At 38.3% G+C, this 25,166-nt stretch overlaps 1 protein-coding gene across 2 annotated transcripts in view; it reads right to left on the bottom strand.

Annotated features, from left to right (window-relative positions):
• The window catches only part of LOC124804638 (stromal interaction molecule homolog), a 140,454-nt gene that overhangs the window by 48,150 nt on the left and 67,138 nt on the right, over positions 1 to 25,166 (bottom strand). Inside the window, exon 12 of one of the 2 annotated variants that reach the window (XM_047264855.1) lies at positions 17,197 to 18,136. The exons of the other annotated variant lie outside the window; for it this stretch is intronic. Coding sequence (XP_047120811.1) covers positions 18,126 to 18,136 — 11 coding nt within the window. The 3' untranslated portion in view covers positions 17,197 to 18,125. Of the gene's footprint in view, positions 1 to 17,196; positions 18,137 to 25,166 lie in introns of those variants that run through there. 2 annotated transcript variants of the gene reach the window in all.

A 25,166-nucleotide genomic window follows, 5' to 3' on the forward strand; every position in this document is an offset into this window, starting at 1 on the left:
TTCTCTTCTTCCAAAAATTGTGCAAACCTTAATACATATTCCATAAATGAACTTTTTCTGTAATACAAATGATTTCTTTTAGTGAAATGCAAGGCAGTACATATTCAAACACATTCTCAAGCAAGTCATTGACACCAAATTGGAACAGTTTGTCAAGATAAAGAGAACACGAACTGAATGTGTATTTAATTTAAAATGTTCACTGGAAACCAATAAGTAAAAAGCCTCAATGATGTCACAGCTATGCCTGCAACATATGAAGAGCAAGTCTCACATGAAGTTGTCACTTCCCTTCAGTTTTCAGCTTAAGGAGCTATCTGAGAGGTAGCAGCTACTGAAATTTGAAACAGGTACTTAAGACTGGCATACTTGTCTTCAGTTGCTATGTATCACAGTGTAAATACTTTGCTTGTCAGCACTTAATCCTCTCCTTTGAAATGTCCTCATCAATTGCTGAGAAAAGCCAACAAAAAGGGGAACCAAGCTGAGGCTGGAATTGCAACTCTGAGATAAAGGCGCAACGATCATGTGGTTCATGCCTATTCAGACACCTAGATTTTATTGCTCCCATGTTATTTTAATTACTTCATCACGAGAAGTGCAAACATCATACAATATAATTCTGTACAAATATTACAGTTTTGCAGCATTACTGTAACTAGCATTGTATTATAGTAAGTGAAACCTGTGTGCAATGAAGAATTCTCTCAAGCTCTCTTCAGTTAACTTCGGTGCAAATGTTTATTCAGATACATGTTAAAGACAGTGAAGATTGGCGAACTGTTGTTGAACACTCGTTTGCTTGGGTTCACTTCCATTTTATCCAGTATAAACAAATCTTGAAAAATAAAGAAACATATCCTCACCATAACAAATGTTTATTTCAAACAGATTTTTTGGAAGAGAGAGGGGGACTTTTCTTTTATCAGAGGGGAGGATGTGCAGGTAGGTGGAAGGGGCAAAAACTCAAACATTATATGAGGTGCGATACAAAGGAAAGGGGGTGGAGCAAGAGAAGAAGAAGAAGAAGAAGAGGAAGAAGATGATGATGAGTCTGCCTAATTTTCAAAGGTATGACAAAACTGACACATTAAAACACAAACCATAAATGCAATGCAGGAAATGTAAATCAGTTTGAAGTTACAGATATCACTGTCATGGAGCTCCTGCCTTAAAAAAAAAAAAAAAAAAAAAAAAAAAAAAAAAAAAAAAGAACCAATTTTGCACTCAGCACTAACAGTTCATTTAAATATAGACGTTATTACTTTATGTTTGCCTTATATACAGCTTTCAAGTAATTGCATGTTCACTGTTTGAATCAGATTTCTTCATTTCAGCATAAATCTGTTTCAGGCGAGTTCCTCCTCTCACTTCGACATAATTTTAACCCTCGTTAACTTTTCCCTGTTTTTAACTAATTTCAAACCAGAATATTTTATCATTTAGGATGCCCCATTGTGTAATGAATGCAAATTTTCTTTATCACTTTTTCTCACATAGCAGGGTTCCCTCTTCAAACCGATCTCTTTGTTGCCTTTTATGATTAAGTTCTTTCCTTCTCTGATTGCCAATGCCTATAGTTAATTCTACAAAAATTCAGCAGAACAACAATGGTTATTAACCCTGCAATGCATATACAGGACCTTTGAGTCCCTTGAAGGTTTTACTTTTTAAATTTTCTCGTAACTCTTGATTTGATTTCAGACTCCTTTCGAGTATGTTTACCCTTTGGCTTCCCTATTATCAAGTCAGAGCTAAATTATTTTTCATGTTCTTTTGCACAATTCAAAATATTTGTCGAAACACCAATGCATTTGCAGGGCTTGTTTTCTATTCTATATATACTTCTACATTTGTTTAGGATCAGTTTTTAAATCAATGACTGAGGCAGTGGCAGCATTAGCAGGGGGGAGGGGGGGGGGGGGGCCACCAGAAATACTTTTATTTGTTAGAGCTGTTGGTATACCTTTGAGCTTTTTGTAATCATATGCTTTATCACCACACAGTTTTACTGTTCTGCACTGCTACTGGCAACTAACATTGTTAGTTTAGTTTGCCTGTTGCCACAATGCAGCTGGAAGATTACAGTTCTTCATATAGTAGTACTTCAGCAGAGTCTAAATGTGAAGCTCCACATCAACAGTTCAAAGATGCCAGCACATAAATTAAAAATTAGAGCCTCCTGCAACTTCTTCTATACCTGTACACAATATCATAAACAAGGCACCCAGTCCAACATGTGGATTGAAAGCCTGTAAACCTAAGTATGCCTGGGGCTATTTCATCCCCAAGGAAATACGAGACGAAGTCATCAACTGCACAAGTATAGAGGGAGAAGACTGGCAGCCTCGTGTAGTAAAACACGAAAAAATGTTTCATTTGTTGAAATAGCAGGTTTTCTTGTTATTTTACTGTTTTCTGGTGCTGGTAAAGAGTTGGAATGCCCCTGTATGAGAATTATTCTTGGATGAAGAGGCAAATCCTACATATAAGGCCACAATGTCAGTAAATAGATTTTATGACAGGCACACACATGAAGCTCAATCTGTATATGACAATATTGCACCATGCATGGGAACTGTTTCTTGACAAATGTGCGAACAGAGTGATTTATAATGATTCACTCACTCACAGTTACTGCCATTCCATGGAAGGTACAGCTTTATCCATTACAAGCCCTTTGAATCGGGCCAATATGGCATAAAGATATAATGCTTCATATGCACTGACAGAATTGTGTACAGGGGAATGAAGCCACATGAACCTATTAAAAAAAAAATCTTGGATTGAATGTGGTGAAAGGTCTTGCTGAAAGCTTAGAAGGTTCATCCAGAAATATTACTGTTGACAACTTACTCACTAGCATTCAACGGCAGAAGACATGCTTCAGAAGCAAATTACAGAGGTTGGGACAATCAAAACAAAATAAATCACAAATCCCCAATGAGATGAAGCTGTCTGCCTCACGAGCAATCCATTCCACATTATTTGGCTTTAGAGGTGAAATCACAATGATAAGCTATGTTCCCAAAAAGAAAAAAACTTTGTAGTACTTATTAGTACACCACATTATAACAAAATATCTATCAAACTCATGCAAGAAATAAATCAGATATAATAAAGTTCTATAGCTCTACAAAGGGTGGAGAAGGGATGTCCCCACATTCCCACATCCCAGGGTGGACCAGAATATTCAATACACCCCTACAACATATGCAAGATACAAACAAGGAGATGCCATACACAATTTGGATGAATATGGGGACACAGAAATAAATAGTGAAGTTTTATTTTCTGCCAAACATTTGACATGCCATAGCAGCAGAAATGACAGGTGTTTGTTCCTAGGAGATTTAGTGGAGAAAATATAAGGTCACTAATGGAGCTTTGAATTCAGATCCCTGATCTCATTGCCGAACCAATTCGCTGTATCAGGAAAGAGAAAAAAGTGCAAATATTGTCCATATAACAAACATACACGATATGGTATGGTATGGTATGGTATGGTATGTACGAAGTGTAAAAACAATATCTGTATAGAGAATACAGTGGCATTCTTTGTGCTTCTTGTTTGTCAAATGTAGTAAACTAAGGAGGATGCAATATTTTGTACAGTCTCAGACTGTACAATGATTATTTGTCAGAATACAGTTTATAATTCCTATTATTGTGAACATTGTTGTGTTGTTGTGGTCTTCAGTCCTGAGACTGGTTTGATGCAGCTCTCCATGCTACTCTATCCTGTGCAAGCTTCTTCATCTCCCAGTACCTACTGCAACCTACATCCTTCTGAATTTGCTTAGTGTATTCATCTCTTGGTCTCCCTCTACGATTTTTACCCTCCACACTGCCCTCCAATACTAAATTTGTGATCCCTTGATGCCTCAGAACATGTCCTACTAACCGGTCCCTTCTTCTTGTCAAGTTGTGCCACAAACTCCTCTTCTCCCCAATTCTATTCAATACCTCCTCATCAGTTATGTGATCTACCCATCTAATCTTCAGCATTCTACTGTAGCACCACATTCCAAAAGCTTCTATTCTCTTCTTGTCCAAACTATTTATCGTCCATGTTTCACTTCCATACATGTCTACACTCCATACAAATACTTTCAGAAATGACTTCCTGACACTTAAATCTATACTCGATGTTAACAAATTTCTCTTCTTCAGAAACCCTTTCCTTGCCATTGCCAGTCTACATTTTATATCCTCTCTACTTCGACCATCATCAGTTATTTTGCCCCCCAAATAGCAAAACTCGTTTACTACTTTAAGTGTCTCATTTCCTAATCTAATACCCTCAGCATCACCCAACTTAATTCGACTACATTCCATTATCCTCGTTTTGCTTTTGTTGATGTTCATCTTATACCCTCCTTTCAAGACACTATCCATTCCGTTCAACTGCTCTTCCAAGTCCTTTGCTGTCTCCGACAGAATTACAATGTCATCGGCGAACCTAAAAGTTTTTATTTCTTCTCTATGGATTTTAATACCTACTCCGAATTTTTCTTTTGTTTCCTTCACTGCTTGCTCAATATACAGATTGAATAACATCAGGGAGAGGCTACAACCCTGTCTCACTCCCTTCCCAACCACTGCTTCCCTTTCAGTCCCTTGACTCTTATAACTGCCATCTGGTTTCTGTACAAATTGTAAATAGCCTTTCGCTCCCTGTATTTTACCCCTGCCACCTTCAGAATTTGAAAGAGAGTATCCCAGTCAATATTGTCAAAAGCTTTCTCCAAGTCTACAAATGCTAGAAACGTAGGTTTGCCTTTTCTTAATCTAGCTTCTAAGATAAGTCGTAGGGTGAACAATAAGGTGGTTGTAATTCGAGGAACTGAATTTAATAACTCTTATAACATTTACAATTGTGACTTGTAAGTGCTTTAATATTACTCAGGCCCACTAGATTATTTTAGTAAAACTTGAGAACATTTCAATATATCAATAAATTTGAAACAAATAAATTCAACTCCCAAAAATAAAGTAAGGACTGGGCCTTGCAAGCCCTGCATATACACTCGTGTGTTTTTAACACCATGCATCCTAGGGTTAACAGATATAAAGTCACGAGTTATCTGTGACTGTAACATCTAGTTTATGGATATTTCATTAATAATATTCCATCAACAATCACAATATTTTTTATTTTCTAATTACAGTGCATTTTGGAGTCCATTCTGAAAGACTGTATAAGACATAATGGACACTACATATTCTACAGTTTTTTTTTTATTAAACATTAACAGAATGATGTAGTTGTTAGGTTTGATGATGAAACTATCTCCGTCTGGATTAATGAGAGAAATACAAGAGAAACAAGACAAATGAAGTATTATAACAAACAAGCTCTGCCTATCAAGTTTTGTGAATGATGTCAGATAGAAAAGGAAATACGAGTTATAAACAAAATACCTTTACTGGTCTTCAAAGTGATCACCATTAGCTGCAACACTTACTTTGGATGTAAAGCTGGTGGAACCTGTTGGTAGACACTTCTTGTGGAACTGCTCGAAGCATCTTGGCTACTTGTTGTTGGGTATCTGCTTCCTTACAGGAGATAAAATCTAGTGCTCCAATGTGACTGAGTGACAGCCAATGGCATGGTGTTCATCATTTTTCCCACATCCCTTGGGCAGAAATTCATGATGGACCAAGCCCCTGCCATCAAAACAGGTGATCAACTTTGTCCTAAACTCAGATTTTGTCAGCCGCCTTTTTCTCGGGAGGCAGGGAAGATCAATGAACACCACAGCATTGGCTGATCCTTGGTCTCTGGATTGTACTGGTACCACCATGTTTCATTGCTTGCAGTGATGCAGATATCCAACAACACGTGACCATGGTGCTTCAACTGATTTCATAAAAAATGTCTGCTCACGGTTTCCACAACAGCTTTGCAAACAAAATGTGAAGTGTGTTGTAGCTAATGGTGATCACTTTCAAGGCAGTAAAGGTATTTTGTCTGTGACTCTTCAATGTTTCTTTTATTTTTGAGACCATTCACTGCACTTCGAGACACACCTTGTATTACTTGCATTTGACCACATAACTTTATCATCTGCACTGGTGCAAAACTTCCACATTTGCACTTACATTCTGAACAATTTAACATGTTTATGGCATTACTACATTACTCATATGATGCATATTTAATTGTTACAGTGATGCGATGGAGTGACATTGACAAAATGAAATAAAAAAATAATAATAATAAATAAAAATTACTTGCAGGAGTGACAGTTAACACACAACAACATTTATAAAAGTATTGTAACCTGACAATCAAAACTTTTACAGTGTACTGGTCCACATGGTACACTTTTCCTATTTTACCCAGAAGCACACATTATGATCTATAGGAGAAGGAACATAGTTGTAACATGAGTAATAAAAGCTAAGATAAAGGTAATATATAGTTACAAGATATGCTGCTGCAGACGAAAAGCTAAACTATGCCAAATAATCTCTATGGTTTCATCATTCTAAGAGCTTCTAAGTACCATGAAAGCTTCTGAGTGTTGTTATGGAGAAGTTGATGAACAGTATATGTATGAGACTGAGGTCTGGAAACGTGTATCCACTTTTCTTCCTTTGCAGCTTCTTTTTCAATCAACACTGTTTTCTGTACTCCTGATTGGCCAGTAATTATGCACTGCTTGTCAGAGACAATGTCAGTGTCTGCACTGATGGCACCAGCACTCCCATATTAGCTTAAATATTGGAAAAAATATCTCTGCCTCTTCTCTGCATCAAGAGCTTGCTTCCATCCACTGTTAAGATTACATTTGGTGTCACAGTTGTAGGCCACCACACCAGCAGTTTACAGTCAGTTACTCCTGACAAATATGAAGGTAACTGTTGAAACCTCAAGATTTCGCAGCACTTTACTGTCTCCCACACCGCCTCCTTATCCCCACCACCCAGATTGCTTCTCCCATCTTGTGCTGCTGCTCTTATATACCCCTGGTATAAATAGCGTTTTATTCAGCTACAATTCTGTTCTTTGTGTTCTGGCCCATTATCATCTTACACTGAGCACTCAGCTCCATATTTTTAACAGCCATCCTGAATCCTACTTTCTTTGAGATTTCCAAAGCAATCTTCCTATTTTAACATCTGATGTCTATGGTAGTTGTGTATTCTGATCTTAATATCCTAGTACTAATACTAATTACAGTAATCTGCAAACTTTACACTCTTTCCCTTCTTTTCTCAATATATGTCTGATGTGTGTTATATTTATCGCCACTAGTGAGTGATTTCAGCAAGCAAGATTCATTTTTTGTGATGCTCTTAATCTTTTATTGCTCATGTCCAGGTCTTTGAAAATGAATATACAATTTTTTTGGTAAAACTGTCAATTAAATGAAACATTCACACTGCACAAAAGAGCTATTCAACTTGTGTTCCATAATTCTTCACAGGTGCTGTGCAAGACACTGCTCAAAAAGTTCTTCATATTAATGACTGCTTCACAGCCTGTGCCCTCTGGATCCTTCCTACCAGCACCAGCTTTTCTGAATAGTGCAGGTGGGAACTCTTCTTGCAGGATATCTTGCATTCTTGTAACCCTCCTCACCCCAACCATTGTTATAACTGCGTAATAATTTGTTTATGATTAAATTTATTCATTATCTTTAGAGGTGTAATACAGATACTCATTCTACATGCAAACAATATCCTGAGGAATGTGGCACATTTGAGAGGAGTGGGAGTCAAATCTCTTCATTGGACAATAGACGTTTACTTTCTTTGGGTTTCCTAAGATGATTAAAGCAAATAATGAGATAATTCCATTACCAAGAAGAAGCTAATTTTATACATAATTCTTATCAAATTCAAGCTGATTTTCATTCCTTTTTATATATTGTATACATTTCAGAAATATACTTGACAAGTACTCCACTACTGTGCAAAATGCTCAAAGGGCAAATAAATAAGACATCGTCAGTCTTTATACAAATGTCCCAGTCGATGAAACCATAGCCCTTGTAAAAAAGAATCTTCTAAAACATAAAAAACTAAGTGAAATTCAGATTGCGGAATTGATTGGTTTGCTTAAGGTCGTTTAAAAATACAATTATTTCACGTTCAATGGGAAAACGTATGTGCAACCAGATGGTTTAGCAATGGGTAGCCCCCTTGCCGGTATTTTAGCAGATGTTTTTATCAACGCCCTGGAAATAACGTTCTTCAATTCAAGTTCAGAATCACGCCACAAAATCCGCTATTATGCACGTTATGTTGACGACATTATCATTGCTTTTGATGCTACTGATCATGAGTTAGAGCTTCTCTTTAATACTTTCAATGGTTTACATGAAAAGATTTCCCTCACAAAAGAACTTCAGAATGAAAAAGGTGAACTTAACTTCCTCGATTTAACAATTTTTATACAGAATAGTTCCTTCAATTTCAATATCTTCCGTAAGGAAACTTATTCAGATAATGTCATCCCTGCTGACTCAACTCATCCAAAAGCTCATAAACTGGGGTTTTTTCATTCTGCCATTCACCGTATGGTAACTACTCCTTTATCACCTGCCGATCAACAAAAGGAATTGAATGTCATCAAAACAATTGCGGCTAATAATGGGTATAATCAGAATATGACTGATTACTTGTTCAGTAAGAAAACTCCCCAAAACTGTTCGACTTTGAGCAACAACCTCCCCACTGATAGCAAAGAAGCTAAAAAATGTATTTCCATTCCTTTCTTGGGTAATATATCGTATAGGATTAAACGCCTTCTAAGGAAAAACATATAACTGTAACGTCTCCTTCTCTACAGATAACAGTTTAAAAAGAAATCTTGTACATTCAGTAGAGATTGCCAGTGATTGGTTTTCCAATTCAGGTGTTTACAAACTAACCTGTAATAACTGTCCTTCATATTATATTGGTCAAACAGGCAGAGCTGTGAAAACAAGATATAAAGAACACCTATTAGGTAAAAAAGGAGCGAATATACACAGCTCTACTTTTGCTGAACACCTCCTGATAGCTGGCCATACGCCTAAACAGTTAGAAGACACTGTTATCCTACACAGAGAAGTCAAAGGGCGTAGACTAGATCTGTGGGAAGAGTTACAAATTTTTAAACATCTAGAGCTCAAGGACGGTAATATACTGAACGACCAGTTGAACCTGGCTTGTAGGCAATTTTTCGAAGGCTTTAAACCTGTACTGTTTATGGTATAACATTAATGCTGGTAACCTTAGTGGTCTATTTTCTCAGGAAGCTATGATGCACTTTCAATGCTTTAAGCTCACTACCCTTTATGTAATGTGGTTTTCTCATGATGTATGACATTGGCCCTTATGTGATTTTGTCTGGCTCTAAAACGTTGGTTCCCTGCGAATGTGTATTAACTAGATTGTGGACCAGGGTTCGCAATTCTGTCTTAAGAGCCATTATTGTCAATTTTATTTAAAGTTCTGACATATATACCGTTTGTGGGCTTCACTAATATAGTAATGTAATTTTTATATTTTAGCTTTATATGCCACTGTGCGTAACTCTCTCGGCGTAAGCGCCACCTGCCTTTTTGATGTATAACTACATTAATTGTATCAAGGCTCCCACACTGTAATAACGGGAGTGTTAAACGCTTTCCTTCTTTTTATTGTTACTTTATCTAAGGATATTATTAAGACTGATAATTTACACGGTGCTTTTGTACCCCAATTGGCACATGGTTCGCGCCATGAGTGCCACCTGCCCTGGTCGCAGAGTAACTACGCTGGCCGATTACACTCAGTCGGTTGTGAGCTCTGCAAGATCCATGTACTAATTTATATTTATGTGACAAACCCTATTTCTAGGGATATATTTTAATTTTGACAAATGGATCTATGCCAACGTTTGTAAAAACGGCGATGGTACATTAGTCCTTACTAATGTAAAATTGTAAGTACCAGTCGTCGTTCTCATATTTCTGTAATGCAAGAGCTCTCTAATTTATGTTAAAATCTATTCTTGACTTAAGTTTCATACCTTTCTAATGTAAGCTATGATGTTCATTGTTCTTAGGCCCCTTCTGAAGAAGACAAATTTAAATTTGTTGAAAGCTAGGTGAAGAATTCTTTATCCATTGCAACTGGTCGGCTGTTTATAATTTTATTACGTGGAACCGTTGCTGTTGTGCAGCTATGTTTAAAATACTGAAATAATTAGACACAAGATCAGAATATAAAAATTAGTACTACAATCACCAATTGCAGATTTTCTCTAAAAACACAGTATGTCCATTTTCGCAAGATTAGAAAAAAAATTACGCTCCTTGCCCCACCCTTTTCATACACACACACAAAACCAGACGATTAATAAAATCTAACAAGAGGAGACAGCAAAAGGGGAAGAGGCAAAATAGTAATCTAGTGGAGAAAGAATAGCGAGATAGCATACAAAGTAACAAAGAAAAGTGAAGTATCAAAATTGCTGAAAACAGATATTGGCCAAATAGAAAAGGTTAGAAATTTAAAAGTCTTGGGATGATAATCCCAGAAAATGGTTTGGAAAAAGCTGCTATAGAGGATAGGATACATAAAATGGGAATAGCAATGGTATAATCTTTATTTAAGATACAAAACAAAGGCATTACTACACAGCAGCGAAGACAGAATGTTTACGTGCAAGGGAATGTGTATCATTAAACTATAATTCTGAAAAATTAGAAACATCTGAAAGGTGAATCGTTTGGGAAATGTTGTGTCCAGGAAAAACAATGGAGGCTGGAAATTATGAAATAATGACAAAAGTTATCGAAAAATAGGAAACATATCAGAAATAACGAGAAAAGAAGACTTTTTTTGACATCTGTATCGATTGGAAGACAGTAGATTAACTAAAAAGATCTTAAAATACGTGGGATAGAAAGCCAACAAGCTAGAAAAAAAGTTGAAGAAACATACTGACAGAAGTGTTTAAGTGAAAAAGTATCAAATGGAAGGATTTCAAAGTAAGAGAGTGGAAAAAAAAAAAAGAACATGACAAAATTATGAAAAGGATAGATTACAACTCATCATGTAGCAGAGCAACTGAGTCACAGATAGGTACGACAAAAAGACTGTCAAACAAAGCTTTTGGCCATAAAGACCTTCACTGCAATCAGACAGCGGCCCCCCCCCCTCCCCCCACAAACACGCAGTCTCCAGCTGCTGAGGCCAGAATGTGAGTAGCAGCGCGATATGGGAGAAGCAATCTGGGTGGTGGGGATAAGGAGGCGGCATGGGGGACAGTATAGTGCTGTGTAAACTGCTGCTGTGGTGGCCTACAACTGTGACACTGAATGTAATCTTAACAGTGGATGGAAGCAAGCTCTTGATGCAGTGAAGAGGCAGAGATATACGCCCCAATGTTTAGGCTAATATGGTGCCACCAGTGCAGACGCTGACATCATCTGTGACAGCAGTGCATAATTACTGACCAATCAGAAACCATCTACGGGCTATATAAAGCCACCACTTCACCCATTTAGAGTGTCAGTTGTGCCTGACAAAGATGTCAGGTAACTGACGAAAGCTCAAGGTTTTACTCTGAATGGATGTGGCAAGAAGGCCGAAAATATAATATATTGTATTATAACTTCAGAACTTGATTCCTACTATGAAAAATATCTTATGGGCATCACATTTATATAGCTACTTACAGAAAACAACAGGAAAAGCTGCTTCAATGGTATTAACTTCCTAATAAACATAAATCCAGCAATAAACATGCACATATCTTTTTGTTGTGGTCTTCAGTCTGAAGATTGGTACAATGCAGATCACTACTTTACTCAAACCTGTGCAAGCCTCTTCATTTCCGCACAACTTCTGCAAACCTACATCCACTTGAAACTGCTAACTGTAGGCAAGTCATTTGCCATCTCTGACAGAATTATAATGACATAAAGTAACTGTATTTCTTCTCCGTGTACTTTTTTCCTTTTTGAATTTCTCCTTAATTTCCTTTCCTGCTAACTCAATGTACAGGGCTTAGACTGCTACCCTATCTCACTTGCTGCTTAATTACTGCCTCCCTTTCATCTCCTTTGACTATCACAGTTTGGTTGCTTTACAAACTGTATACAATATTTCACTACCTGTATTTTATCACTGACACCTAGAATTCCAAGGAATGTTTGCCAAAATTGTCAAAATGTTTTTCTAAATCGGTGGGTTTGTTACAGATGTCTATGCTTTATAATTTCATCAAACTGATCACACACACTCACTGTCAGCAAATACGAAGCAATAAACATTTGCAAACATTATAATAAAATAAAGTTGTAAAGCATATACTAGCCACTTCAACCATAACAATCATTCAAACACAATACTAATTATCTGCCCCATAAAGTATCAGAAAATACTTCAACACTCTTAGGAAAGACAGGATCCCAGAAAGGATGAAATATCTGTTAAAATCCTTAAAAATATCTGAGCATAATGAGTAAAGAAATACAATGGTATGGGTAACTACAATGGTACAACACTGTTGAGCCCATTTGTTGTCAGGGCTTGAAGTGCCTTCTAGACAGGATTATGCATCTAGTAGCATCCATTTTATCAGAACATTACTTTCTTAAAATAAAGTTCAATAGCCTCAGAGTACCATTCCCACTTTGTATTATTACATTTGTGCAGTTGGTTAATTGCAACAGTTAAGTAATGTCAAGGCATAAGTCTGGGGAAAACTGCTACAGTTATATAAATGATTTGCCCCTTAGTTAACTATCTGTGAATGAGGCAATTGTAACACTTGTGTGTATTATTAAATCCTACGGACTTGCCTAACACCCAACTGTTAAAAGACAAAAAATATCATTCTAGTTGAAACATCTATTTTTATTGATTGAATGAAATCAATTTATGCCTCAAGCATTTTATTACTGTACCCATCCTGCCATTAAATTTCAACCACTGCCATCACTGTTGCTTACTTAATGTCTCTGTGCAACCACCCATGAGCCAACTATGACTTCTGACTTCTGTAAGTAACCAAAAATGAGCTCATGCTATCTTCAGTTAGTAAGTGAGAATAAATATCTGAACATTTTTGTAGTATTATGTTCCATGAGCTGATATTTAGTTGCTTGCAGGAATCACTATTGGCTCACAAAATAGTTTTCACATTTTGGGTTGTGTACAGGGATGTTATATATGATATGTATATGTCATTAACAGAAATAAAAAATGACTTTAAAATGATTTAATGGTTGAAATTAAGTGATAGGATGAATACAACAACAAATCATAAATTGATTTAATTAAATCAATGGAAAATATCACTAGAATGATCTCTCACTGGTCATATCTTTGTGTTTTGGCAGAGGTGTGAGAGGCAAGTCTAGAGACTGTAATAATATAAGAGTTATGCTCACTCCATTCATATGCACATCTGGTAATTAATGGGCATATCTTCTGTATAACTGGAGTATTGTTATAAAACCTTCCTTTCTATTGTCGGACCTACAGTCAACTTTGGTTCAGTCTTCAAGACAATGCAGGAGCACAATGAACCCACCTCCTGAACACTTTTCTTCAGCAGGCAGGAAATAACTCTAATGGAATGGCCTGTGGTATCTGCTGACATGAACTCTCCTCACACTATGGATAACAACAGGGCCACCACTGAAGAGGGGAACTCGAGCAAAAATACTTTGATGACACTGTAGACAACATGCCATTGAGAATATAAACATGTTACAATGCACATGGGGGAGTAACAAAGTACCGAATGTTATTCATCAGCACATTTTGATATGCACTTTCAAATGGGCTGCCTTTATTTTGGTTGCTGCTTTGCTTCTATTTCACAGTAAAGTTGCTTTTTGTATTTTCTGGTAAGGGCTGTTCTTTTATTCCCTGTTTCCCTCAAATCTAAGCCCACACATGTGTAGATATGTATGTGGTGTAAAACTTGTTAGCAGTTTATAACCAATAACTATAACTTTACTTTGAATCATTCAGTGAAGTACACATTGTTTTTAATTGGAGAGTAGTTGTTCTAAAATAATAATCTTCTTAGCCTGGATGATAATATCCAAGACTTGTTTGACAATAATAATACAAATTATTATGTCTACATTGGCTTTGGTCTTCATGAGAAATGAAGTAAAATCCCACTGCTACCATTCAAGATGCATCTCTATTAATCCCCAGCAGGATACAGAATGTTTTGAATGGAAATGTGGTATTGCATTACACTACATGGGTTTTCATATTTTGATCAACCCCGGTACAAACTAATAACCACATAGCAAATCATTGTGCAACAGGTAGTTTCAGAACAACTTATTGTCATAGAAAGCAAGCTTTCACAGCTGTCATTTGTTTTATGGGCCTAAGGATGTGGTCCAAGGCATAATTCTCTGCCTCCTGTTTTGTCAGAGGCAAATAAGGACTCTGAAAGTAGATTTAAAGTTCCACAAGCTCAGCAAGCTGAACTGTTTACATGTATCCACATAATAGTCAGACTGTATCATCATCAGGCCACTGCCAAAGATCGTGGAGTCACACCAATGTGTGTTATGGAGCTTGTAGGGGGGAAAGAGTTGCCACTGTTTGCTGTATTTAGCACTAGGGACCACAACTTAGCTCATTTCAGTCCCTTTATCCGTTAAAGTTGTTTTTGTGTTTTTGAATTTCTATGGACTCTGTGCTTCCTAGTATAACAATAATTGGACCTTGATAAAAACCATACTATCAGACAAATGAATTTGGTGCTTCCCTGGTCCCAATGCATGATTCACTACTGCTGATTGATCCTTCTTGCCCAGGTGACAATTGCCCTTGTGTTCCTTAAGGCAGGTGTTAATGCTTCTTTTTGTAGTTACCTTGGTTGAGTCTGTATCTGCTTTCTCAGACATTAAAGCTTCTCACGATGTCTCCAGAATTGTAAGATTACATTTTAGGCATGAATTATGCCTTGGACTATGGCCTTATTGTTCATAAAACAGATATCAGCAATAAAGTTACTGTAACTCCATGGACATGCTTCTCTTACTCTTCATAGTTAACTTTAATAAACATGAAATAGTCTTATCTTTTAAAGCTTCCTATTTCAGCAACAATAACACTATAATCAGTTGAATTATCTATAACTTCATTAGCAGCTATAGCTCACTATTAGTTAGTATCACTGTAAACTATTGTGAACTTCTAAAATTACTTCAAAAGGAACAGCAGTGAATATAAGAGCTGCTGTCATGACTGAGTCATTGTGTGCTCGTGTCATGGGCTTCGAGGATGCACTCATTAGGTTTTGTAATTCTGCTAAAAAGTAAGTATGTTGAGTGAGCAAGAAATTGTGGAAGCTCAAGATGAAAAATTCAGTAATTTTTGATTGGAAGGAAAAATTTCTGAGTGGGAACAGTGTGGAGAAGCTGAAGCTTACTAAAATGTTTCATTGTTGATATTATTTATGCAGATACTGCTGCTATAATTATGATTTAGTTCTGTTTCGTGTGTTTTAATCTCATCTTTTATAGAGATAAATCTCATGACAAAGCAGCTTCCACCACAGCCTTTCAAGATTTGATTGAAGAATTTGAGACAATTTACAGGCAAAACAATCAAGAAAGAAACAAGTTGATATTACCCTGCCTGCAGTGTACCCACTGAATGCCAGAATACTACATACTTTTACATAAAAAAGGCCGTTACATGTTATATTACTCAAGAATTCACTTCACACTTCTTTTAAGGCTCATTATGTTTTCTGTAATCACTTTTGAGAAATTTGTAGTTTATCAAAGAACTAAAGGAAAAATGAAAAATAAACCTGGAAGCTTGGCCTTTTTTTTTGCGAGTATTACTCTCTAAGGTATATCATATACAAATGTGCCACTAACATTTAAAATAATGGCATAAATGGCTGGTCTTCTGAGTAAGCAATTTTTCTGAGTGGCTGAACCTCGAAGTATTAACAAATTATTCGTCTCTCACAACTACAGTGGCGAACTTTGTGTAAATAGTAACCTGTTGTTGAAAACTCTATACATACTATTATTTATCACGCAATGTTTTTTTGTAGAATCATCTGACATTTTCACATCTGAGGTGCCAGTTCACCGACATCATAAAGATTTCATAAGGTTGGACAAAACATTTATTCGAATGAAATGTTGTTTTTATGATTTGGGTTTATCATAATCTCAATAGCATGTCATCAGAAATTAAACTGAATGTACTGGCAATGTTATTTAGAGCAAACATAAAATTTCATAACCATTGCCCCTGCTGTCCACAACAGTATTATAAATTTGTCTAACATTATGGTTAGGGCTTATTTAACTTAACTGGTGAGTGTGTCATTTGGATATATTATAACAATTCAGGTATTACAAAATAGTTGGTAAAGAATGGATTGGAGTTTTTAATCAGTAAAGACTAGGCAGTTAAGTATCAGCTCATTAACTCAGGAATTCTCAGCTTTTTAAGTTTGTTGTAGCATTTTTTTTTAACTGGCACTTAATTACTTATGCTCGGTTTTCGGGTCTGTGGAACTTCACAGGTGGCACTGTAGGTAAACAGTATGAAAGCTAACATCTGTCTGGATCAAGTCATTCTTAGGTGAAGGGTAATATGCTACCACCACCAACTGTAAAACACCATAGCATTCAAACAAATCTTTTGAATAAAAATATGTACACCTCAAAAAAGTCAGTATTGTTTTAAATTCCCCAATTATATGGAAGTCCCCCAGCATTCATTCTTGGTAGAAGGAAGGAAGATTGTAATTTAACACCCTGTTGACAGTGAAACTATTAGGGACAGAGCACAACTTTGGATCACTAAAGGACCGAGAAGGAAACTGGCTGTGCCCTTTTCAAAGGAATCATCCTAGCATTTGCCTGAAGCAATTTAGCGAAATCACAGAAAACCTGAATCTGGATGGCCGAATGGGGATTTGAACTGTCACTCCCCGAAATGCGAGTCCAGTGTGCTAATCAATGTTTCACACTCGTTGATTCACAGAGTTTACAATTTTAAGCAAATCAGAAATACAACTTAGAAAGGCCAATTCATGAAATGAAATTTGACAAATTTAGATGCATACAGTTAAAACCCTTTTAATCTGATTCCTTTGAGATTTGTCCAGAATATTGTGAAGAGGAAGGGTGTTACACTGTCCATACACTGTTTCATCATAACAAATACACAGGCTATCCAAAAAATACAAAATACAGTAGATACTTTTAGAGCATTTTATTTTTATATTTATATACAGAGCTTTGAGAACATATATGCAGATATGTTCACACATATTCATTATGAATATGTAATACATTTCGAGGATCTGGGAAAAGTTTGTATAAAGAGGCTTTGTTGAAGTCTCCGTCCTGCTTTCTCGGACACATCACTGCAGTGTCCTGAACATCATCCTGCACAAGTCTTGGAGGTCTCTTACACTTTGGGAATTCCAGCCCAAGACCAAGAATGTTCTCTGTAAATGACCGATCTTTACACTTGAGAGATTATAACAATGTTCATGAGCTGCTCAACGATGAATATTGCCATGCAGGCACCAGACTTGTTGTATCTACAGGTTGCTATTTGTTTTGATTGTCTAACTGAACTTTATCATACATTAGAAAATGTAGCACTGTGTCTGTGATGAAAACATCTGATGAGAAGTACCAACATAAGTAATATTTTTGTGGCCTGGTGCCAGGTTCTGTCATTATCCTGTTAATGGCTTGTGGTGATGTGCATCGACTGTCTCACCTCTGGTGTCTAGTGTGATTTCATCAACAATCACAATGCACTCTTCCACAATATGTGAAGAGTGCCTAAGGCAAAAGTCACTGAAAGATTCTTCTAGCAGTCTGTTTGTATGTCTGTTTCAGCATTCAGCGTGTACACAACTTCCAGTAAGCTAATCTTTCTGTAAACATTTTGTGAAATCAATTCTACCAGTTCTCCACATTTCACTTGTTTAGAACACGCACACCATGGAAGAATCCATACTGTTGAAACTCGGCAGCAGATTTCCATTTGAATCCAGAAAGGTTGCAGCACAAACACTCGACTTGGTGGGGTATGAAAATGTTAAAGGTAATTCAAATTCTTACTGTAGAGCACAATGCTGTAGCTACTGACGTCTCCTGAATTGCATCTCTTCATGAAGATCCTAGGAAAAATTGAAGTGTTGCCAACAATGAAAAAGCCTCTTCATCTTTTTCAAACAATGGAAAGTCCAGGATGGAATACCAACAAAGTGGAAAGGCCACATTGCTACTCACCAATGGAGGTGATATTAAGTCACTTCCAGGCACAGTGAATAAGAATGCTAAAATATTAAGCTTTCACATGAAGTCCTTCCTATTTCGGAAGAAGTATTTTGCCTGAAAGCTTAATAGTTCAGTAGTATTTTCCATTGAGCCTGCTGTGACCCAACACCTTTATGTTGTGAATTAGCTGTCTATCCTTTCCATATTATTGTTGTTCCTCTTCATACCTTTATTAGAATGCTAGTTTTACTTTATGGATGGTTTCATACATCTGTGACTAGTGCCCAGTGAAGTGGTAAGAATGCAGCAGAATATGTAGTAAATATTTCGAAAATATATAATCATGCTAACATCCAAATAGAGCTTTGAGTCAACTAATCCGAGCTTTAAGTAGCGGTTTGAAACTGGCAATAGCTCAGAAGAGTTGTGCTTTGACAGCATTGCATGACACATAATTAGGTATAAATTGATAGCAAGTTGCTGGAAAAGAAATGTCACTGGCACCAGACATTCTACAAATGCCTACAACATCAGCCTCCCAATTTCAGATTCTCTTAACACAACTAATTTATTGGATGTTCTGCCAACAGTCTCTGAAGAACAGTGTAAGAGATACACATTTAGGGCCTGTAACTATTGTAGCTTTTGATGATTCATTCTTTATTCTCACACTGGAAACCTTTAATTACACGAAGATACAAAAACCGGAAAGAGCAAGGTTCATGGCAAAGAGTTTACTGCTATTATAAAGTATTCCTGCAAAGACTACAATCTAGTGGACATACAATTGTTCGCTGATATGAACTTTAAACTTACACTGTAGCCAACAGGACTAAGAGCTACAAATTACGGAAAAAGAGGAAACATCTCTTCTTGGTAAAGGCAATATAGACAGTATTTGGAACATCAGATAAGTTATATAATGGATGAAATGTGTTATATTAATATGAATCCTACATCCATATGGACATGTTTGTAACACAAAAGGGCACTAAGTAATGTTCTATAGAACAGAAAGAAGTGAGATCCAGAATACTGAACACTTTGATGATATTGTAGTGCATGATCCATTTTCAGGAACTTCTGAGAGAAGAGAAGGTCCACTACAAGCAGAATAATATATATACACAATTTAAAGCTGCCAAATCATGAACTACTAACTTCCAATTTTTTTTTTAACATCTCTCCTTCATGATTAAGTAGTGGGACATCTAATATTTTAAAATCTGCACTTCTGTTCACCCTCCACTAGTTATCCTTCAGCAGTTCCAAGCAGATGCTTCTTTGTCACAAATATTGGCTTTCTTTTTGTATTGCTTTTAGATTGTACAATTTCTCTCTTACTACTTGAGTATTACAGCTTTGTTAGTATCCTCACCACAAACCAATATTAACACGACCCACATCAATAAACCCATTCTTCTTTAAACTATCGTAATACCACATCCATAAATATGGTGTACTCTTGCTGCAAGACCAAATGCATTTCTATTAGAGACCCCCCCCCCCCCCCCTCCAATGAGTAACTCTCCTTTGACAGATTTCAGAACTCTTACGGTAGATCTTTGATTTTTCAGAATGTTTATATTCTTTAGTTATTATTTTCATTTAATTATCTACAAATGTCTGCTTGTGTCTGTGTATGTGTGGATGGATATGTGTGTGTGTGCGAGTGTATACCTGTCCTTTTTTCCCCCTAAGGTAAGTCTTTCCGCTCCCGGGATTGGAATGACTCCTTACCCTCTCCCTTAAAACCCATATCCTTTTGTCTTTCCTTCTCCTTCCCTCTTTCCTGACGAGGCAACCATTGGTTGCGAAAGCTAGAATTTTGTGTGTATGTTTGTGTTTGTTTGTGTGTCTATCGACCTGCCAGCGCTTTTGTTTGGTAAGTTTCATCATCTTTCTTTTTAGATATAATTATCTACAAAAGTAGAAATAACTTAACTGAAGTTACAACAGGAAATCTAACAAAAATTGTATTTTATTTTTTAAATGTCTTAAAGCAATGATTTTTTTTACTTACTGTTATTGTCTTACTTTATAAAATTCCAGGAACAATGATTAACTCAGTTTTGGCAAAATTCAAAGGAACTGGCCCTTCGTTTGTAAGAGTAATAAACAAAAGTTAGGGAAGACTACCACTAGCTGGCAGTTGGTGAAAAGAAAACCCACAAGACAATCCCCCCCAACACACACACACACACACACACACACACACACACACACACACACACACACACACACACACACACAGAGAGAGAGAGAGAGAGAGAGAGAGAGAGAGAGAGAGAGAGAGAGAGATCTACTACTGTAATGAACGACTTACATGCTTCACCTGTATTGTTATGTTACCATACTGTATAGTATCCTTATTTCTGTTCTCAATAAATTTCATAATCATTACAAGGAATAAACACTTTGAATCTGATCACTTCCTTTCTTTACTGAAATTATTTCCAGCCTAACTGCACAATGTCATTCATATTTTATTTGTACAACGCAAAATATTGATTTTCCATTGTGATACACATTATTGCACATCAGTGCATTGGTTTACTGTTTCAGTACAGTCTGGTACGCATCTACCCAAGAAAACGAAGTTGTCAAGGCACTGAACAAAATGTGTAGGCTTATTAAATGATATCCAGGACTACACACATGGGCTAACAGTGCTGGAAATCTTAAGTAACACCGAACAACAATTTCACATCATGAAATTAACAAAATGCAACATAGTAACACGTGGTAACTACAACATGATACATTATTGCATGTATTACAAGAAACGTGTATTACCAGCCACTGAAGATGCTTCACAAATGAAAGAAGTGAAACACATATGGCAATAACCAAACTGCCTTCAATTAGTTGCATTGACGGAACACATCTCCATGAATTTTGAAGCGACTAAGGAACGCCGCAAAAAACAGAAAAAATGATGACATCTATTTAACAAGTGCTCATAGCTTTTATGGTACGCATTGTAGAGTCCAAGTTTGCTAGACTTTTGTTTTGGCATAAGGAACCTGTCCCCCCCACGTATTTTCTGAAACACCCTGTAAATGTTATTTTATGTTCCACTGCATCCCATGATGCCACTGGCAGGGCAAAACACTGCTTTCAGTCAGTACCAAAGGGCCCACCGGTGCCTGTGGATGGAGTCTACATTTTTTTTTACTTCATGTTCCTGCTTGTCTGGGCTTCTCTGCAGAAATTATGGTTCAAGCTTTCATCACTAAATAGCGCAGCTGTAAAACATGTATATATGGTGTTTCAAAATTTTAATGCCCAAACTGACATATGATGATTTCGTTAAGAAACCAGGTGTTAGAAATGCATACTAAGTAAGGAGTAGACAGGTCATTGGGTGCAATTAAAAATAACACTGTTAAATGTGTTTCAGTCCTATATTGTTCTTATTAATGTTACAATAAATGTTTCAAATGAGCATCATTAACCTCAGCGCAGAGGGGTGGGGGGTGGGGGTGGGGGACAAAAACTATGAGGTCATCGGCCCCTTGTTCCTAATAAAACAATGCCACAAGTGTGAGAATAAGACAGACGAGACATATACCACAAAACGGAAAGAAAGGAAAAATCACAAGAATGAAGGAAAGGCAACAAACACTAGAAGGAACAAAAGAGGACTAGAAAACAACAGAGACACACTAGAAACAGAAGAGAGTAAAACAAGAAAGCAGATTACAGTGGCTGGACGACCAAGAGAATAAAAAGAAAAAACAAGCCAGCCACTCGGCAACACATTAAAACCTCCACCCTAAAAACAAAACGGTGGAGGACGCAGAGGGATCAAGGACATGTGCTACAACTTAGATCCAATGATAAAACCCACCCTCATGAATAAAATGTAAAACTAAATCAACCAATGAGGCATTTCAGATAGAATGAGTCTGGTAACCCAAGATTTCGTCGCTGGGGAGTCAAAGTGGGACAGTGCACCAGAATATGGGCCACTGTCAACCGGGCGCTGCACCAACATTGAGGCGGGTCTTCATGGCGCAAGAGGTAATCGTGGGTCACCCATGTGTGGCCAATGCATCACTGAAGCATGGCCAATGCAGAGCCGGCAGAGGACAACTGATTCCCTGCGAGAGGCCCACATGGAAGACTTCCACACATTCAGAGTCTCCTCAATGACACACAGTTTTTTGTGCATACTGTTATGCCATTCTGTTGACCAAAGCCAAAAAATCCTGTGGCATAAGTCAGAACGCAGGTCAGGTTCAAAGATGCCCATCTCCAGAAGCGGTTTCCGCGTAGCCTGTTTGGACAGCCTGTCGGCAAGTTCATTGCCTTGGATGCCGACGTGTCCTGGGATCCACACAAACACCTGTGAATGATGGGACAAGTACAGGGCATAGATGGACTCCTGGATGGATGCTACCAAAGGATGGCAAGGGTACCACTGGTCGATAGCTTGTAGGCTGCTCAAGGAGTCAGTACACAGAAGAAACTATTCCTCTGGGCACGAACGGATATACTGAAGTGCACAAGATATGGCCACCTGCTCTGCAGTGAAGACACTGCAGCCATCGGGCAAGGAATGCTGTTCAATATGGTCTCTGTGGAAGTGTAAACCACTTCTCAGAGCCCCGGAACACTTGAAGAAACGAGAGGCAGAGAGCCGCAGGGTTAACAGAGTCCTTAGGGCCATGTGAAAGGTCCAGGCAAAGCTTCGACCTATAGCTACACCAAGGATGTGTACGTGAATAGATCTCAAGGAGAGGTGGTGAAGGGAAGGACTCCAGTTCAGACAAGACGCGATTGTACGCAAACTGCAATTGTTAGCCATGACCTGAGGTGAAGTGCCGTGGTTGGGAAAAGGAGACGGTAATTAGGATGTTCAGGAGAGCTATGAATGAAGGCAACATAACTGGCGAGTAGTTGTGCACGTCTGACCTTCAATGGAGGGACTCCAGCCTCCACCAGTACACTTGTCACCAGATTCGTCCTAAAACCTCCTGTCGCTAGTCGAACGCTGCAATGGTGCAATGGGTCAAGCAAACAATGCTGAGGGCCTGCCAAACCATAAATCACACTCCCATTGTCAAGGCAGGATTGAACAAGGGCTCTGTAGAGCTGCAGCATCGTAGAGTGATCTGCATCCCAGTTGGTGTTGTCAGGCAGAGGAGGGCATTGAGGTACCGCCAACATTTCCGTTTAAGCTGACAGAGATGGGGAAGCCAAGTCAAACGAGCATTGAAAACCAGACCTAAGAATCGATATGTCTCCACTACAGTGAGTGGATCGTCATTAAGGTAAAGTGCTGGTTCTGGATGAACGGTACAATGCCGACAGAAAAGCATGACACACGTCTTCAAGGTGGAAAACTGGAAGCCATGGGCTACAGCCCATGACTGCACCTTGTGGAGTGCTCCCTGTAGGTGATGCTCAGCAACAACAGTACTGGAGCAGCAATATGAAATGCAGAAGTTCAAATGGCTCTAAGCACTATGGGACTTAACATCTGAGGTCATCAGTCCCCTAGACTTAGAACTATTTAAACCTAACCAATCTAAGGACATCACACACATCCATGCCCAAGGCAGGTTTCGAACCTGCGACCGTAGCAGCAGCGCGGTTCCGGACTGAAGCGCCTAAAACCGCTCAACCACAGCAACCGGCCAAAATACAGAAGTCCTCTGCATAAAGAGAAGGGAGATGGAGGACCCTACAGCTGCTGCTAGACCGTTAACGGCCATTAAAAATAGAGACACACTCAATACATAGCCCTGCACGACTCCATTCTCCTGGATATGGATGGAGCTATGGGAGGCTCCAACTGGGACACAAAGTACAGAGCGACAGGAAGTTTTGGATAAAAATCGCAAGGGGGTCACGGAGACTCCACTCATACAATGTGACAAGGATATGATGTCGCCAGGTCGTTTCGTGTGCTTTACGTAAGTCAAAAAAGGCAGCAACCAGGTGTTGGCGTCTGGAAAAGGCTGTTCGGATGGCAGACTCTAGGGACACAATATTATCAGTGGTAGAGCAACCCTGGAGGAAGCCGCCCTGACATGGAACCAAGTCACGTGACTCGCCAACACACCATACGTTCCATCAGCTTACAAAGGACGTTGGTGAAGCTGATGGGCTGATAGCTATCCACATCAAGCAGGTTTTCACCAGGTTTGAGCACTGGAATGATGGTTGTTCTCCCGCCATTGCGATGGAAAGACGCAATCGCACCGGATTCGGTTGAAAATGACGAGGATACGTCGCTTGTAGTCAGATGAGAGACATTTAACCATCTGGCTGTGGTTCCAATCAGGCCCAGGAGCTGTGTTGGGGCAATGTGCAAGAGCACTGAGGGGCTCCCGCTCTGTAAATGGGGCGTTACAGGACTCATTGTGGCGTGTAGTCAGTGAGAGGACTTTCCCTTCCAGCTGCCATTTAAGAGTGCGAAAGGTTGGGTGGTAATTCTCCGAAGCAGAGGTTTGAGCAAAGTGCTCGGCAATCGCATTTGCGTCAGTAGATAACACGTCATTTATAGTAACACCAGGAACACCTGTTGGGGTCTGGTACCCGAAAAGACGTTTCATCTTTGCCCAGACTTGGGAAGGTGACGTATAGCACCCAATGGTCAAGACATATCTCTCCCAACACTCCTGCTTCCATCATTTGATAAGTTGGTGAACACGGGCACGGAGCTGTTTAAAGGCTATGAGGTGCTCCATTGAAGGATGCCGCTTATGCTGCTGTAGAGCTAGCCGATGATCCTTAATTGCCTCAGCGACTTCTGGCGACCAAAAAGGGACTGCTTTATGCCGGGGACACCTAAAGAGCAAGAGATCGCGTTTTCTGCTGCAGAAACAATTGTTGTAGCCACCTGCTCAACCATCACATCGATATTACCATGTGGGGGAGATTCAGTGATGACACAGAGGTGAAAGTTTCCCAGTCTGC

Source organism: Schistocerca piceifrons, chromosome 7, assembly GCF_021461385.2.
Source record: "Schistocerca piceifrons isolate TAMUIC-IGC-003096 chromosome 7, iqSchPice1.1, whole genome shotgun sequence".
NCBI classification, from domain to species: domain Eukaryota; kingdom Metazoa; phylum Arthropoda; class Insecta; order Orthoptera; family Acrididae; genus Schistocerca; species Schistocerca piceifrons.